This window comes from Pipistrellus kuhlii, unplaced genomic scaffold, assembly GCF_014108245.1.
Source record: "Pipistrellus kuhlii isolate mPipKuh1 unplaced genomic scaffold, mPipKuh1.p scaffold_m20_p_22, whole genome shotgun sequence".
Classification (NCBI taxonomy): domain Eukaryota; kingdom Metazoa; phylum Chordata; class Mammalia; order Chiroptera; family Vespertilionidae; genus Pipistrellus; species Pipistrellus kuhlii.
This window is the reverse complement of record NW_023425521.1, coordinates 3,600,156-3,616,121: the sequence shown is the minus strand read 5'-3', so window position 1 is coordinate 3,616,121 and position 15,966 is coordinate 3,600,156. Positions and strand designations below refer to the sequence as shown.

The 15,966-nt window shown below is 58.2% G+C and overlaps 1 protein-coding gene across 5 annotated transcripts in view; it reads left to right on the top strand.

Annotated features, from left to right (window-relative positions):
• Positions 1–5,268: 5,268 nt before the first annotated feature.
• Positions 5,269–15,966, top strand: part of FMNL1 (formin like 1) — a 28,476-nt gene continuing 17,778 nt past the window's right edge. For 4 of the 5 annotated variants that reach the window (XR_006742478.1, XR_006742476.1, XR_006742477.1 and 1 more), the window contains exon 1: positions 5,270–5,776. Coding sequence is in view for 2 of the 5 variants with exons in the window: in XM_045586175.1 (XP_045442131.1) it covers positions 5,648–5,776 (129 nt within the window). In the remaining 3 variants the exon portion in view is untranslated. Of the gene's footprint in view, positions 5,777–15,966 lie in introns of all 5 variants that reach the window. The other variant, XM_045586174.1, reaches the window with a different exon arrangement.

Sequence of the window (15,966 nt, the reverse complement as noted above, 5' to 3'; positions counted from 1 at the left end):
CAAAGAGGCCTCGCCAAAGATCAAAAGGCCGGCTAGTGCCCTTGTTAGTGGGGATGAGGGGAAACCAGCAATCTCACCCATTGCTGGGGGTCGCAAATTGGCGAAAACTTTTTTGGAGGGCAATCCCATGAACATCTATCTCAAATTTAAAATTCGTAAACTTTGACCAAGCAATGTTATATTTATACTTTTGTCTTACAGATACACACACAATTGCAGTGTACTGAGATATATCCTGCAGGCAGACACAACCTAAATATCCACTAGGAAGAGAATAATGAAATAAATTGTGACACTCCCATATAATGGGAGACTGTAGATTTGGCAAAGGCAGTTATATTTTTATTTTTACTTGTTTATTTTTAATGCCCTTGACTGGAATCAAATCTCAGACCTTTCAGTTTGCAGGCCGGTGCTCTATCCACTGAGCCAAACAAGTCAGGGTGCAGGTATATTTTTATTTTTATTTATTATTATTATTTTAATGTATTTTTATTGATTTTTTATAGAGAGGAAGGGTGAGAGATAGAGAGTCAGAAACATCAATGAGAGAGGTACATTGATAAGCTGCCTCCTGCACACCCCCCACTGGGGATGTGCCTGCAACCAAGGTACATGCCTTTGACCGGAATCAAACCCGGGACCTTTCAGTCCGCAGGCTGATGTTCTATCCACTGAGCCAAACCAGTTTTGGCCAGATATATTTTTAAATGAAAATAGCAAGGTGCTCAACAGTGTGGAATGTGTACTATCATTTGTGTCAAACACACACACACACACACTCACTCACACACTGCTTGTATACACCCAAATTATCTCTGAAAAGATGCATTAAAACTGTTTTTATTTTTATTTTTTAAAATATATATATTTATTTTATTTTATTATTTTTAAAATATATCTTATTGATTTTTTTACAGAGAGGAAGGGAGAGGAATAGAGGGCTAGAAACATTGACCAGCTGCCTTCCGCACACTCCCTACTGGGGATGTGCCTGCAACCAATGTACATGCCCTTGACCAGAATCGAACCCGGGACCTTTCAGTCCGTAGGCTGACGCTCTATCCACTGAGCCAAACCGGTTGTGGCTAAATATATTTTTTAAATAGTAGTAATATCTTTATTTATTTATCTATTTTTAATATTTTACTGATTTTTTTACAAAGAGGAAGGGAGAGGGATAGAGGGTTAAAAACATCAATCAGCTGCCTCCTGCACACCCCCTACTGGGGATGTGCCTGCAACCAAGGTACATGCCCTTGATTGGAATTGAACCTGGGACCCTTCAGTCTGCAGGCCGACGCTCTATCCACTGAGCCAAACCGGTGAGGGCCTGTTTTTCTTTTTAACTATGCACATGCATTACCTTTTATTTTTATTTTCAAAGAGGCACCAGCTGAGTAATGGGGAGCGGGGGCGGGGGAGTAAGAGGGGAAGCGAGGAAATTCCTGGACATATCTGCTCAGTCACCTCTTCAGTGAACCCAGTGGCTGCACGATCCCAGCATTGGAGGTGACAAAGCGACAGTCCAGAAATGTCACCCACGCTGTGACTCAATCTTCATCACCGCTGGAGGCCTCGCCCTATGTTGGCTGCCATACTGCCTGTGTCCAGTAGGGGGCAGCACAGACTCACCAAAGCATTGGTTCCAACCGTGAAGCCTCCCTTCTAGGATCTCCTCCTCTGTGGACCAGGATTGGAAAGATGGTGTTGCCAAGCCAACCGCGTTTTATTAGGTAATAATTGATTGAATTCTTCCCCCTTATTTTTTGGTTCCTCTCCGTTCTGATCAGCACAAGAGAGAGTCGTCGTAAGCTTGAGGGGCCACTTATTTTCCACACAAGAGGTTCTGCATCGCGCAGCCTGCTCTCCGCCGCACCGGGAGGGAGGGGTGGATGGCAATGGGGTGAGGGCACAGGCTGGCAACGGCTGCCTTTGAGGCTCCCCACCCCGCTGGGGTTTTCAGCTGCGGGCACAACTTCTGTCCTGGTCCTGCTTGCTCAGAGAAGCAGTTCTGGGCAAGAGGAAGGAAGTGTGAACACCTGGTGGCGGCCACTGTTCCGTCTGTGTTTGTGTCCCTTGCTAGGCTACCAGCAGCCGGAGAACAGGGACTCCCCTCCTCTGCCGCAGGGCCTCCGGGAGTGAGCAGAGGGCTGGTGCTCAGAGAAAGCTTGTTGTGGGCAGAGATAGTTCATTGAGGACATCTGGGACTAAGTTCTTCTTCTTCTTTTTTTAAAAATATATTTTATTGATTTCTTACAGAGAGGAAGAGAGAGGGATAGAGGCTAGAAACATCGATGGGAGAAAAACATCCACCAGCTGCCTCTTGCACACCCCTTACTGGGGATGTGCCCACAACCAAGGTACATGCCCTTGGCCGGAATCGAACCTGGGACCTTTCAGGCCGACACTCTATCCCACATGTGTCAAACACAAGGCCCGCGGGCCAAATCCGTCCCGCCAGGCCTTGCAATGTGGCCCGCACTGCGCTGTCATCACTGCACTCTGCTGTGTTTCCATCACAATGACAGTTTATGACTGTTCAGTAAACCATTCAGCCCGCAATTTAGGCTGGATTTTAGATTTTGGCCCCTTCTCTGATTGAGTTTGACACCCCTACTCTATCCACTGAGCCAAACCGGTATCGGCCGGGACTAAGTTCTTTAAGAAGAAATAAAAAAAGGGGGAGAAGAAAAAAGAAAGAGGTTTGGCTCAATGGATAGAGCGTCGGCTTGGGGACTGAAGGGTTCCGGGTTCGATTCCGGTCAAGGGCATGTACCTTGGTTGTGGGCATATCCCCAGTAGGGGGTGTGCAAGAGGCAGCTGATCGATGACACTCTCTCATTGATGTTTCTAACTCTCTCTCTCCCTTCTTCTCTGTACAAAAATCAATAAAATATGTTTAAAAAAAAAAAAAAAGAAAGAGGTCTGAGCTCATCTCAAGGGCAAGAATCCACGGGCAAGATTCTGGTCTGTTCTGGGCTGCAGGTGAGGGCAGGGGGCTCAGAATGGATCACCTTCTTAGCCGCCCAAGAAGACCCTGCTGTCTTCCCTGCTGGGCCCCTGGCTGGGACAGGGAATAAGGGATACGTCTCCCACCCAGCTGAGGACTGGAGGTGCTGGTGACCTTGGCAGAGGAAAGGTTTACATCAGGAAAGCCTGGGAGAAGGGGCTGGCTCATTCCAGGGCCCTCCTTAAGATCAGAGAGCTAATTTCTCAGCTCCTGTTTCAACTCCCCTCAGGCCCCTAACCGGTTTGGCTCTGCGGATAGAGCGTCTGCCTGCGGATTGAAAAGTCCCCAGTTTGATTCCGGTCAAGGGCATGTACCTTGGTTGCAGGTACATCCCCACTAGGAGGTGTGCAGGAGGCAGCTGGTCGATGATTCTCTCTCATTGATGTTTCTAATTCTTCATCCATCTCCCTTTCTCTCTGTAAAAAAATCAATAAAATATAAAAAAATAAATTCTTAAAAATAAAAAAAATTCTTGTCAGGTTTTGTTTGTTTTTTAATTAATTAATTAATTTTTATTTTTTAAAAATATATATTTTATTGATTTTTTACAGAGAAAGGGAGAAAGATAGAGAGTTAGAAACATCAATGATGAGAGAAACATCAACCAGCCGCCTCCTGCACAACCCGCACCGGGGATGTGCCTGCAACCAACGTACATGCCCTTGACCGGAATCGAACCCAGGACCTTTCAGTCCGCAGACCGACGCTCTATCACTGAGCCAAACCGGTTTCGGCAGCGATGAATTAATGTTTTAAAATGTATTTTATTGATTTTTTTTTACAGAGAGGAAGAGAGAGGTATAGAGAGTTAGAAACATCAATCAGCTGCCTCCTACACACTCCTCACTGGGGATGTGCCCGAAACCAAGGTACATGCCCTTGACCAGGAATCAAACCTGGGACCTTTCAGTCCGCAGGCTGACGCTCTATCCACTGAGCCAAACCAGCCTCAGCTGTTTTTGTAATTTAAAAGGGAGGGGAGAAGGAAGAGGAAACGATGGCCTGGCCTGGAGAAAATCCAGGGCTCATGAGTGGATGCTCCTTCCTCACTACCCTCAGTGCAAGAAGGGACCTCTTGGGGATCCCCACACACCAGATGGGGAGCAGCAGAAAGACAAGCTTCAAATCCAGGCTGGAGATTGTGCCCAGACCTGGGGTTCTCCGCTCTCAATCCTCTCTCATCCTCTGGTCCATCCTGGGTGAGACAGCAGCTCCGAGGCAGTGCAGGCTTTGAGGGTAAACAGAGAGGAGGCCTGTGTCTGCTTTCTATCAGCGCGTGCCCTTGGGCAACTCAGCCTCTCTGAGCCTCAGTTTCCCCATCTCCAACAGAAGGATGCCCGTATCTATGCTACCTTCCCCGGTCACCGTCGGGATGCGTGAAAGGAGACCCCTGAAGTGTTCCCGTCATTGCCAGACCCCAGGGGATTGTCATTCTCCAAGAGGAGAAGCTGCCTTAGGTCCCCAGTGACAGCGTCAAGGAGACTCATTCCCCCCCGCAGCGCCTGCTCCTTTCCCAGCCTGGATGCAGGCTCCAGTCCTGCATTCCCAGCCCCCACGCTCCTCCTGGAGACTAGGGGCCTCGGTGGCCCCCCGGTTCTGGAATCCTGCCCTTTCCCCTGGGCGTCCGCCTTCTAAGACCCCCGGGGACGCCGGCCAGGCGCAGGGAGTCGGTCCAGGGAGGGCCAGGTCGCCGGCAGGGGTCTCCGTTGGACCGGGTCTGCGCGCCACCCCCATCCCCGCCCTTCTTTGGGGTTCTCATTTGCAGATGGTTCCCCCTGGTCCTCCGCTCTTCCCTGGGCTCCACAGAGGAGAGAAACCAAGGGTGGGGGGCCCGGAAGGGGGTTCCCACCTTCTCGGCCGGGAACCGGAGAGGGGGACGCACGCAGCCCTTGCGCCCCAACGCTGCCCCGTTATGGGTCTCCGAGCCGCGTTCGCCGTGGCTGACAGTCATCGGCGGAGGTTTGCCCCCTCCGGCCCCCGGCAGCGACCCCGTTCTTCCCCCGGACCCCGCCGATGACCCCCGGGGGCTCGGAGAGAGGCAGCCTGCGGTTCTAGGACCCGGAGGCGCCGCCGTGCGCGCCCCCGCCTCCGCCCGGCCTCGGTGTCCTCCCGCTCCGGCAGGTGGAGCGGCCCGGCCGCCCCCTCCGCGGCAGGTGACCCGGGCCGGCAGCCCCCTCCCCGCCGCGCCATGGCAGCCTCGGACCCGGGGCCGGCCCCGCGCGCCCGCCCGCCCCCTCCCCGCAGCCCGCCCCCCGGGGCTGGGCGCCCGGCGGCGGCGGAGCGCGGTCTGCGCGCGCGGGGAGCGAGAGCAGAAGTTAGAGACGCGCCGCGGGGGGAGCCCGCGCCGCAGCTTCCTGCCCCCGGCCCAGCCCTCCGGCCCCCGCGGCTGCAGCCCGACTTCCTCCCCCCGCCCGCCGCCTGCGCCTCGGACCCGGCCGCCGCGATGGCACGCCGCGCCCGGGCCCCCGCGCGCCGCTGAGCCGAGCCCCGCGCCGCCGCCGAGCCCCCCGCGCGCCGCCGGCTGCCGCTCCCCTCGGCCCCGGGCCGGGAGCCGCGTCCCCCGCCGCCCTCCACCCCCCCGGAAAGCTGGATCTCCGAGGCTGGAGGCGCCTGGCCGGCTGGGTGGGGACCACCATGGGCAACGCGGCCGGCAGCGCGGAGCAGCCCGCGGGCCCGGCCGCCCCGGCCCCCAAGCAGCCCGCGGCGCCCAAGCAGCCGATGCCCGCGGAGGGGGAGCTGGAGGAGCGGTTCAACCGCGTCCTGGTGAGTGTGACCTGCCGCGCTCCGGGCAGGGCGGGGGGTGGGGAGGGGGTGGGAAGGGGGGCGGCAGGGGCTGGCATGCGTCCCCGCTCCCGGGGGCTCAGGTCCCGCTTGGAGATCCCCAGCCCGGCGGCTGCCCTCCACCGGGTGGGGGGACGGGGCAGCGGCTCCTTCCAGTGACTTAGCACTCTCCCCCCCAAAACTTTCTCCCTCCATCACCAGGCTCCCTCCCCAGACACCCCATCCCCCAGTGCTCTTGGATCTAAAGGTTGAAGCAAAAAAAAAAAAAAAAAAAAAAAAGTCCCGTGAGCAAGTTGGGAGTGGAGCCCGGAAAGGGGTTCGCGGGACACCCCCCTTCGCCGCGGCTCACAGGCCCAGACACCGGGCACGGGTCTGGAGCATCTGCCTGTGTCTCAGGGTCAAAGAGGGGAGGGTGACATTTAACCTCCTGGAGCCGGAGACCCAGCTGAGAGGTTTGGTCCCCGGTCTGTGGGTGCCCCGGCTGCTGGCAGCTGGCGGTCAGGTGGTGCAGAGGGAATGTCTGTGCTCCTCACCCCATGTGTCCGGGAGAGGTTGCTGGGTCCTTGTCTCGGGCACCCCTTCCCGCCCACTGCAGGGGTTGAGGCTGGGAAGGATGGCGGCAGGGAGAGGTGCCCGCTCGGCCTTGGTGTGGAGCAGAAGTCTGGGGGCACCCACGCTGCCGTGGCCACCTGCCCCCCCGGGGACTGGGGATGTGGGGACGTGGCCACCGGGGAGGGAGCCATCCGCTCAGGCTGAGCCTGGAGGCAGCCAGGATGTGTTTGGTGGGGGTGGTGGGACCCCTAAGACCTGATGGGAGGCAGAAGTAAGGAGAAAGGGTCACTCATTCTCACTTCCCGTTCCCCACCTCGGCCCTGCCCTCCGCTCCCCGGCTCCCTTCCTGGGGTGCTGGGGGCCTGCCCCCTGTCAGCTCCCTGGCAGGACACTGGGTGACAGGCGCCTGAGGCCCTGCCTTCCCCCAGAGGCACTCCCGGTCTGAGCGGCCTGGCTCTGCGAGTCTGAGGGGGGTGGGGGGGCCCAGGGCGGTCAGGCCGCAGAGCAGTGCTGGCCGGTGGCGGCCTCAGTGCTTCTCCCCTCTACCTCCCTGACATCACTTCCCTTCCCCTGGCTCGGAGGAGGCCGCACTTGCCAGATCCTCTGCGCGGCCCCTCCTAGCAGTTCCTGGAAGTCTTGGCTGCTGCCCCCTCCCAGGGGAGAGGCTAGGAGGGCTTGGAGGAGCTCTGGGGTGGGGTCTGGTCTATCCTGGAGAGGCATCTTGCTTGGTTAGGGGAGAGGGAGGGACTCTGAGGGACACCTCCCACCCGGCTAGGCCCTGGTTGCCCATCCCTACACCTGTTCCTCCTCCCCCAAACCCGTGGCCTGGCAGGGCCCAACTGAGCAGATGGGGAGGGGGGAGAAGGAAGAGAGACAGTGTCGGGGGGCCATCTGGGGAGCCTGAGTTGCTGGTGGATCCCTGGACCGCCGCCAGCTTTGACTGGGGAACCCAGGTCTCCCCCCTCCCCAGCCCCCCGAGTGTGTGTCTGTGGAGGGGGGTCCAGGCCCCGATTCCTTCTCTGTTCGGAGCACCAAGGAGGAGGAGCCTGTGAATAACTCAGACCAGTGGAAAGTCCAGAATCAGTGGTGGAGGTTCTGCTGCATGTGCGGGACTTGATTGCTCTGCCGGCGTCCTGGCCTTTGCTCCGATTGGCTGAGCCTGACACTAAATGCCACGGGGAGCCCCTGAGTACCAGGGCGTGGCGGGCGTGGCCCCGAGACAGGCCGTGAAGGCTGTCCTGGTGGGGAGAAGGGTGGTGGCGGGTGGAAATCTAGGGCAGCACCACCCCGGCCCCCCCCACCCCGGCAGCCCCAGTGTGTTTGTTTACACCCCATCTTCCTGGGGACAGATCGGCCTGTCGCCTTCCTGTATAGACCAAACGCACTCAGCCCCAGGGGACTTGGCGTAGAGCTTGGCTCTTCTCAGTCCCCACCAGCAGGGGCGAGGGCTCCACCCTGGGGAGCTCCACCCTTAGCTCAGGACTAAGGCTTTGGCTCAGCGGCTCTTGGGCCCCTTGAGTGCGGCTCTTCCACAAAAACACCACGGCCTGGGCGAGTCTAGGTCGAAGACGTGGTGTTGGAAGAAGTTTACGTACAAAAAGTTGGCTCTCTGGAAAGAAATTTCAGCCGTCGTCCTGTTGACATTTGGCTCTGTGGTCCCATGAGTTTGCCGACCACTGGGCTAACCCCCCGGGCCTGGCAGTGGGGACGGTAGGGCATGCCTTCCTCTGAGCACGGCCTCCGAGGGCAGAACTGAGTCCTGCCCTTCGTGAATGTCCAAGACGGCTTAGCTGAGGGGCCCCCTCCCCCAGGGACCCCCAGTCCGGATGGGAGACACACAGCCCTCCCCTTGGGGGGCTGGTCACCCGGCCCCAGGGAACCTCTTTCTTCCATGTAAGCTCTGCCCTTTCACTCTTGGTAGGGAGCAGGATCCCGAAACCCCAAACCACTCCTCGGCTCCCGGCTGTGGGACCCACCTTGTCGGTTAGGGGCGGTGCCCCCGGCCAAAAAGGAGACGAGGGAGCTTGCTTTGCCTTTCTCCCAATGCAAGGGTGGGTGGTGGGCCTGCTTGTGCAAGAAGGCTGTATGAGAGAGGGGCGCCCCTGCTTAAAATGGGGGAACGGGGGCGGGGGGGGGGCGGAGAGAAAGGGCAGGTTGAGCCAGGAGTTCCGCCTGCTGCCTTAGCAACAGTGGCGGAGCCACGCTGCCCCACGGCCTGGGCCCCTGCCATGGTGGAAGCCAGCCCGCCGGGCTCTGCACTCGCCTCTCCTGTGCCAGGCCCACGGCCGTCCCCTGCCAGGGTTCGGGTTTGGGATGGCAAGACGCTCCTTCCAGGCCTGCCGGAAGTGCCATGCTAATGGCCAGGCACAGGGCACCCTGATCTGGGCAGGGAGGAGCCTGCAATCTTAAGGCAACAGGGTCCAGGGAAGGGGACTGGGCTGTTGTGCTTGAGGCTGCGAGTGAGGCTGGCATCCACAAGGAGAAGAATTTGCCTGATGGGGCCTAGCTACCCGGGAGTGCCCTTAGCCTGTGCCCAGGGTCATGGGCACTCGGCTAGGCTGCATGGAGCGGTCAGGACAGCCCCAAGCAGGGGACTGTGGGTGCTGGGATCCTGCCTTCAGCTGGACCCCTCCCCGCCGGGCTGGTGTACAGAGCAGAAGTGGTGTCTCCATTCTGTGGGCCTGTCAGGAAGGTGCTGTCTCCTTGACCAGCTCCCTCCCTGGGATGGGCAGAGGAAGTATGGGGGGCACGTAGCTGTGGGGTGGCTCAGGCCCTGTGGGGCCCCCCCTCATCTCGGGGGTGTCTCACACAGGATCCCAGTAGAGCGGTGGCCAGGTGGTCAGATGCTGGGCTGGGCAGAGGCTGTGGGTTGACATTCCCAGCAGGCAGGGCGGGCACATGCTGACCCTGGCACCCAGGGATGCGGTGGGCATGATTCACAGTGACATCTGGGGCCAGCTGGCCAGGAGCGGGGTGAGACGGGCAGGAGCAGGTGGGCTGCTCTGAGGACCACCTCTGCGTCTTCCCCACAAACGCAGAGCCCGGGAAGGTGGTGTGGGCCTCCTGCCTCTGAGAGGGGCAGGGGTCACGCATGGGAACGGCGGAGTGGATTCCTGGGCTTTGGGGGCACGAAGCTCAGGCGTTGAATTCTGTCTTTGCCACGTTGTGACCTGGAGCAAGTTGCCTACCCCCTCTGAGCGTCCGTCTTCCTCACGTGTGGAAGGAGGAGAGTAAGGGTGCATGCCCACCTCCTAGGACTGTCGGAGGGATTAAATAGAGGTGAGGGACCCGCCCTGTGTGGCTCAGTGTTTGAGCATCGGCCCATGAACCGAGACGTCAGTCTCTCGTCAGGGCACGTGCCCGGGTTGTGGGCTTGATCCCCAGTGGAGGGGGGGGGGGGGCGCGCACAGGAGGCAGCTGCTTGATGATGTTTCTCTCACTGATGTTTCTATCTCTATCCGTCTCCCTTCCTCTCTCTCTAAAAATCAATTAAAAGCCAAAACTGGTTTGGCTCAGTGGATAGAGCGTCTGTCTGTGGACTGAAGGGTCCCAGGTTCGATTCCCGTCAAGGCATGTACCTTGGTTGCGGGCACATCCCCAGTCGGGGGGTGTGCAGGAGGCAGTTGATTGATGTTTCTCTCTCATCGATGTTTCTAGCTCTCTCTCCCTCTCCCTTCCTCTCTGTGAGAAATCAATAAAATATATTTAATAAAATAAAATGAAACTCAATTAAAAATACTAAAAAATAAATAGAGTTGAGGGGATTAAATAGAGGGCAGAAGCACAGTGCCTGACACCGGGCTAGCGCTCAGTAGACACTCTGCACTGTGAGGCAGGGGGCGAAGGTGGGGTCCGCCTGGTCCTCTCCATCTCGGAGCCCTTCTAGGTGAAAGAGCCACTTTGTGCCTCTCCGCTGCCCCCCACCCCATTACCAAGACCAACAAGGTTGCCGTCTTTTTTTTTTTTAAATTTTAATTGATTATGCTATCACATAATTGTCCTCACCCCCCCATCCCCATCCCGTCTTTTTTATTTTTATTTTTTATTTTATTGATTTTCCACAGAGAGGAAGGGAGAGGGAGAGAGAGTTAGAAACATGGATGAGAGAGAAACATCGACCAGCTGCCTCCTGCACACCTCCTACTGGGGATGTGCCCACAACCAAGGTACATGCCCTTGACCGGAATGGAACCTGGGACCCTTCAGTCCTCAGACCCACGCTCCATCCACTGAGCCAAACCGGTCAGGGCCAAGGTTGCCGTCTTGTGCCATCGCGGGCCAGGCCGCCCTCCCCGCCCTCATGCAGGTTGGCAACAGCCGGGCCTGTGCTGAACACTGCCTGGCGGCCGGAAACCACGAGAGGGAGGGCCCACCTCGCGCTAACGGTTAACTGTGTGCACATGTGGGAGGGGGAGGGGAGGCCTCCACTTCCCTCTGGGAGGGTGCGCTGGTGGTGGTGGGGGGGTTCCCCGGTGAGTAAGAGCTCCGTGTGGGCAGCAACAGGAAGCTCGGGTGCTGGGTGGCAGGAAGCGGGGCCGGCTGCTCCTGGTTCCTCAGACGGGAGATGGGCCAGGCTGTCTGCAGAGGACCCCGGGCGGGCACCCACAGGGTCCATGGTCCTCTGTGCTCCTTCTCCAGAGGAAACGGAATCGGCTCACCCGCTGGCCGGCCAGGTCCCCTGGGCAAGCGACGGAATCTCTCCGTGCCTCAGTTTCTCATTTGTGAAGTGGGGATGGAAATAGTATCAATCTCTCAGGCTTGCTGTTGAGGTTTAAATGAGTAAAAGCATTTATTTTTTATTTTTATTTATTTATTAAAAAAAAATATATATATATATATTTGATTTTCCACAGAGAGGAAGGGAGAGGGATAGAGAGCCAGAAACGTTGATGAGAAACATCGACCAGCTGCCTCCTGCTCGCCCCCTACTGGGGATGGAGCCCAAAACCCAGGCATGTGCCCTTGACGGGAATCGAACCCAGGACCCTTCAGTCCACAGGCCAATGCTCTGTCCACTGAGCCACACCAGCCAGGCTGGGATTATTTATTATTGTTGTTGTTCTCCTACCAACTTGGCTTGATGGGCAGTGCCTGCTGCCCTGGGTACCACCCTGCTTGTCCTTGTCCCTGCTAGGTGAATCCTTGAACCCTGATGGGAGAAACTGTTACTTGATCCTCAGCTTGGATTACCCTTCAACCCTCTCCTAAGGGCCTCAGAAAGGCTATATGTTGGAGTTTTTTAAAAGTGGATAAAATTGATTGTTTCTGGAGATATGCTGAGGGCTCTAAAACCAAGGTTGAAATGGACACAAAACTCTGGGGAGGGAGGACATGTATGGGGAGGGGCAATGGTATTCGTACACAGATAATCATTTAATAAAAATAAAATAAAATAAATAAAACCAAGGTAGAGGCCGGAGGAAGATGGGTGGGGAAGATGGATGGAGAAGTGGGGGCTGGGGGATAGGCCCCTTCTAGGCTCATTGGCTGGGCTGGTCCGAGGCCGACCCCGAGCTCAAGGGCATCCTGGGGCTCCGAGGGCGGGCCTCCAGGGGAGAGGGAGGGCCCCCAGGGGAGAGGGCGGGCCTCCAGGGGAGAGGGAGGGCCCCCAGGGGAGAGGGAGGGCAGGTGGGGGGGGATCAGTCTCAGTTCAAATGAAAGTGAAACTGGAGGGGGTGGCTGGGTCCAGATGCAGCAGGAGCCCCTCAGTCTCCAGGGACGCCTCCTGGTGTCAGTGTCCAGGGAAGACCTGTAAGGGACTGGTCCCGGGTGAGCCAGGCTGGGGGACCCTCTGGCACTCAGAGAGGTGGGAGTAAGGAAGGAGGAGACTGATCTCTACACGTTAAAAAAAAAAAAAAAAAAAAAAAAATATATATATATATATATATATATATATATATATATATATATATATAATATATATTTTAAAATCAATTTCAGAAAGGCAAGGAAGGGAGAGAGAGAGACAGAAGCATCAGTGATGAGAGAGGATCATGGATCGGCGGCCTCCTGCACGCCCCACACTGGGGATCGAGCCCACAACCCAGGCCTGTGCCCTGACCGGGAACAGAACCGTGACCTCCTGGCACAGTGGTCGGCAAACTCTTTAGTCCACAGAGCCAAATGCCAACAGGACAACGATTGAAATTTCTTTGGAGAGCCAAATTTTTTAAAATGTAAACTTCTAACGCCATTTCTTCAAAACAGACCCGCCCAGACCGTGGTATTTTTGTAGAAGAGCCGCACGCAAGGGGCCAAAGAGCCGCATGTGGCTCGCGAGCCGCCGTTTGCCGACCGCCGTCCGTAGGTTGATGCTCCATCACCGAGCCATGCCGGCCAGGCTGGTCTCCACACAGTCTTACAGAGAAAAAGAAACATTGGGAAGCCAGCCCCTTTTCTTGGCTGTACCCCGGGAGATGACCCTCTCTCCTTCTCCCTCTGACCCAGAGCATACCGGGGGCAGCGGAGGGTGCTGAAGGGCCAGGCCATTTCGGGCCACGCCTGGAGGCAGGTTTGCTGTACCTGGATGTTCTCACTGGCTCCCGCTCGCCACACCGTCCCTCACCTCGGGATCACAGACCCACTTCCCCTCCCCCAGTCCGAAGAGCCTCTTCGTCGTGGTGTATAACCCAAGAGGGTCATTGCCACACAGCCAGCTCCCCGCCGGTGCTCCTGGGGGCTCCGTGGGTCTGCAAGGCGGGAGGGGAGTGTGCCCACGTTATTCTCTTACTATTTATTTATTTAAAAAAATATTTTTATTGCTTTCAGAGGCAGGGAGAGGGAGAGCGAGATAGAAACATCAATGATGAGAGAGAATCATTGATCGGCTGCCTCCTGCACGGCCCCCACTGGGGATGCATAGGGCACCCTGACTGGGAGTCAGACTGTGACCTCCTGGTTCCTAGGTCGATGCTCTGAGCCACACCTGTCCCTTCCTGGCCCAGCTGAGCTGTCAGCCAGACTGCCGTGTGCCTCCCAGGGCTCAGCCCCTTCGTGCCGCCTCCTGGCTGAGGGCCCTGGGTCGGGGGCCTGTTCTCACTCAGGGTGAATGGCATTCACCGGCCCCTCTCCCGCTCCCTAGGGTGCCCATCTCTGCGGTGGGCACAGCCAAGGAACAGCTGCTAATTAGTGCTCAGCGCCATCAGAGCTATTTCTGATCTCGGAGCCTAAATTTAGCCCGTCTGGCAGGCTGGGCCTGCGGGGGGCCAGGTGGGGAGGGGGCGGAGGGAGAGGGTGGGCAGAGGCTGTGGGTCAGGACAGGTGTGCCAGCTCCGGCAGAGGCCTCCCCCTCCCCACTGATAACCCTGTGCTGTCCCCGGGGACGGGCCAGGGCGCTGGGGCAGTTAGCTCTGGGCTCCAAGCCCACCCAGCTCCCCTCTTCCTGGATTCGTGGCTGGGGCGGCTCCCTGGTCTGTGCTGCACCTGTAAGGTGGGCTCATCGAGGGGCAGTGATGGTGTGAGAGTGGACGGCAGGCGTCTGCGTGCAGGGCTCAGCGCATGCCCACTCGGCAAGCATTCAGGCAAGGCCGGCCCCCACGATAGGGTCCTGGGTGGGGTGAGGGCCCGGAAAGGCCCATGTTGGGAAGTGGGGCCTCCTCTAAGGCTCAGCTGCTTCCCCTCCCCACCTCCCCCAAATCCCTCCTCCCTGGTCCTGGCTGCTGCTCTGGTTCCCTTGTTATTGCCTGTCCTCTCTCTCTCCTTCCTTCCCCTCAGCCTTGCCCCATCACTTCAGCCCTGCCCCGCCCTGGGTCTCTGTGGGGTGGGGATGGATGAGAGCGAGAGCCAGAGAGAGAGAGAGAGAGAGAGAGAGAGAGAGAGAGAGAGTGCGCGTGCGCGCGCGCGCGCAGGGAGGCCTCCCTGGCCCAGTAGGACCCTCCCCAAGGGCAGGGGCTGCTGGCTGCGGTCAGGGTTGGGCTGGAGGAGGTGGGGAGGAGACAGCAGCCGTTTCCTCAGCCCGGGCTCACTTTCACAAGTGGGGTGAGCAATGACACACCCCCGTGCCCAGCCGGCCTGGGGGGCTGGAGGAAGGGCCGTTTCACCTTCCACCTCGGGGCCCAGAGAGCTTAGGCAACGGGGGCTGAGAGCGTGGCTTCCTGTGGTCTGGGCCGACCGAGGGCAGTGATTTCGGGGATGAAGTCTGGGCCGAGCCCTCGCTCTGGGCCCAGCGCCCCAGAGAGGAAGCGGCTGTGCGGCCTCCAGGGTGGGGCCCCTCTCGGCTCCAGCTGCGGCCTCCTGTCAGGGCGACGGCAGGAGCTGGGGACAGGGGCTTCCTCTGGTATCACCCCAGGGGACTTCGGCTCCTGGAGGGAAGACCTGCTTCTTGGGGGCGGACACCCCATAACCCGAGGTTCACTGCATGGGGGTGAACTAGCATCGTCTTCCGGGTCTGTTAGAAAGACATGCTAAGTCTTGGGGATCCGGGAGCCCTGCGCGCAGGCAACACCGGGTGACCCCACAGCCCCCGCGGGACCCGGTGCTGCCTGTGGGGGAGGGGCTTGGCAGGGACACCACACCCAGGACATTCCCGCTGGGGCGGACCCAGGCAGAGCACACGGCTGAGGCTTCCTTAGCTCCCGAGGGGAGTCCCAGCCTGGGCCGCTGTCTGCGTGTCGGGTGACCTTCCCCTGGAATCCCCCCTCCCACCCCCGGAGCCATGATGCACCTGCCTGGAACTCCCTGACCTTCTGACCCCAGCTCCCTCAGCCTGTCCCCATCTCCTTCCCTCCAGAAGTGACGAGGTGGGGGGGCTGGAGAGGGATGGGGAAGAAGGCTGCCGTCTGCAGAAAACCATGGTGAGACTTTGGTGTTGCCCGGGCCCCAGCGGCCGGCACTCATTAGTCCACAGAGCCGAATTTCAACAGTGCAAAGGCTGACATTTCTTTGGAGAGCCGAAAACCGACTTCTGCGCGTGGGCCACGAAGTGTCAGTCGCACTGTACGTGTGCGCCCCCTCACGTGGTATTTTGTGGAAGGGCCACACTCGAGGGGCCAAAGAGCCGCATGTGGCTCGAGAGCCGCGGCTTGCCGACCACTGCCCTAGCCAATTTGGCTCAGCGGATAGAGTGTTGGCCGTCGGACTGAAAGGACCCGGGTTTGATTCTGGTCAAGGGTCAAGGGCAGGTACCTCAGAGGTAGGCTTGATCCCCGTCCCTGGTCGGGGCACGTGTGGGAGGCAGCCAATCGATGTGTCTCTCTCACATCGATGTGTCTCTCTCTCTGTCTCTTCCTCTTCTTTCCCACTCTCTCTAAAAAACGATGAAAACATAGGCTCAGGTGAGGATCAACGAAACAGTTTTTCCTGGCATTTGTGAGGCACTGGTGCCCTGCGCTGGGCATGTGGTGGTGTCTGGTGGTGTGTGGCCACGTTGGAGCCTGGCTGTAGATGCGCTCCTGTTAGCGTCACACCCCAGTGGAGAAGGGATGATACCTTATTGCACTCTAGAAGCCCGGTGCACGAAATTTGTGCACGGGGCCGGGGGGCTGGGAGGCAGGGGTGTCCCTCAGCTCAGCCTTGCACTCTCTCCAATCTGGGATCTGATTGGGCCTAAACCGGCAGTCAGACATCCCTCTCGCAATCCAGGACCACTGGCTCCTGACTGCTTGCCTGCCTGCCTGTCTGAT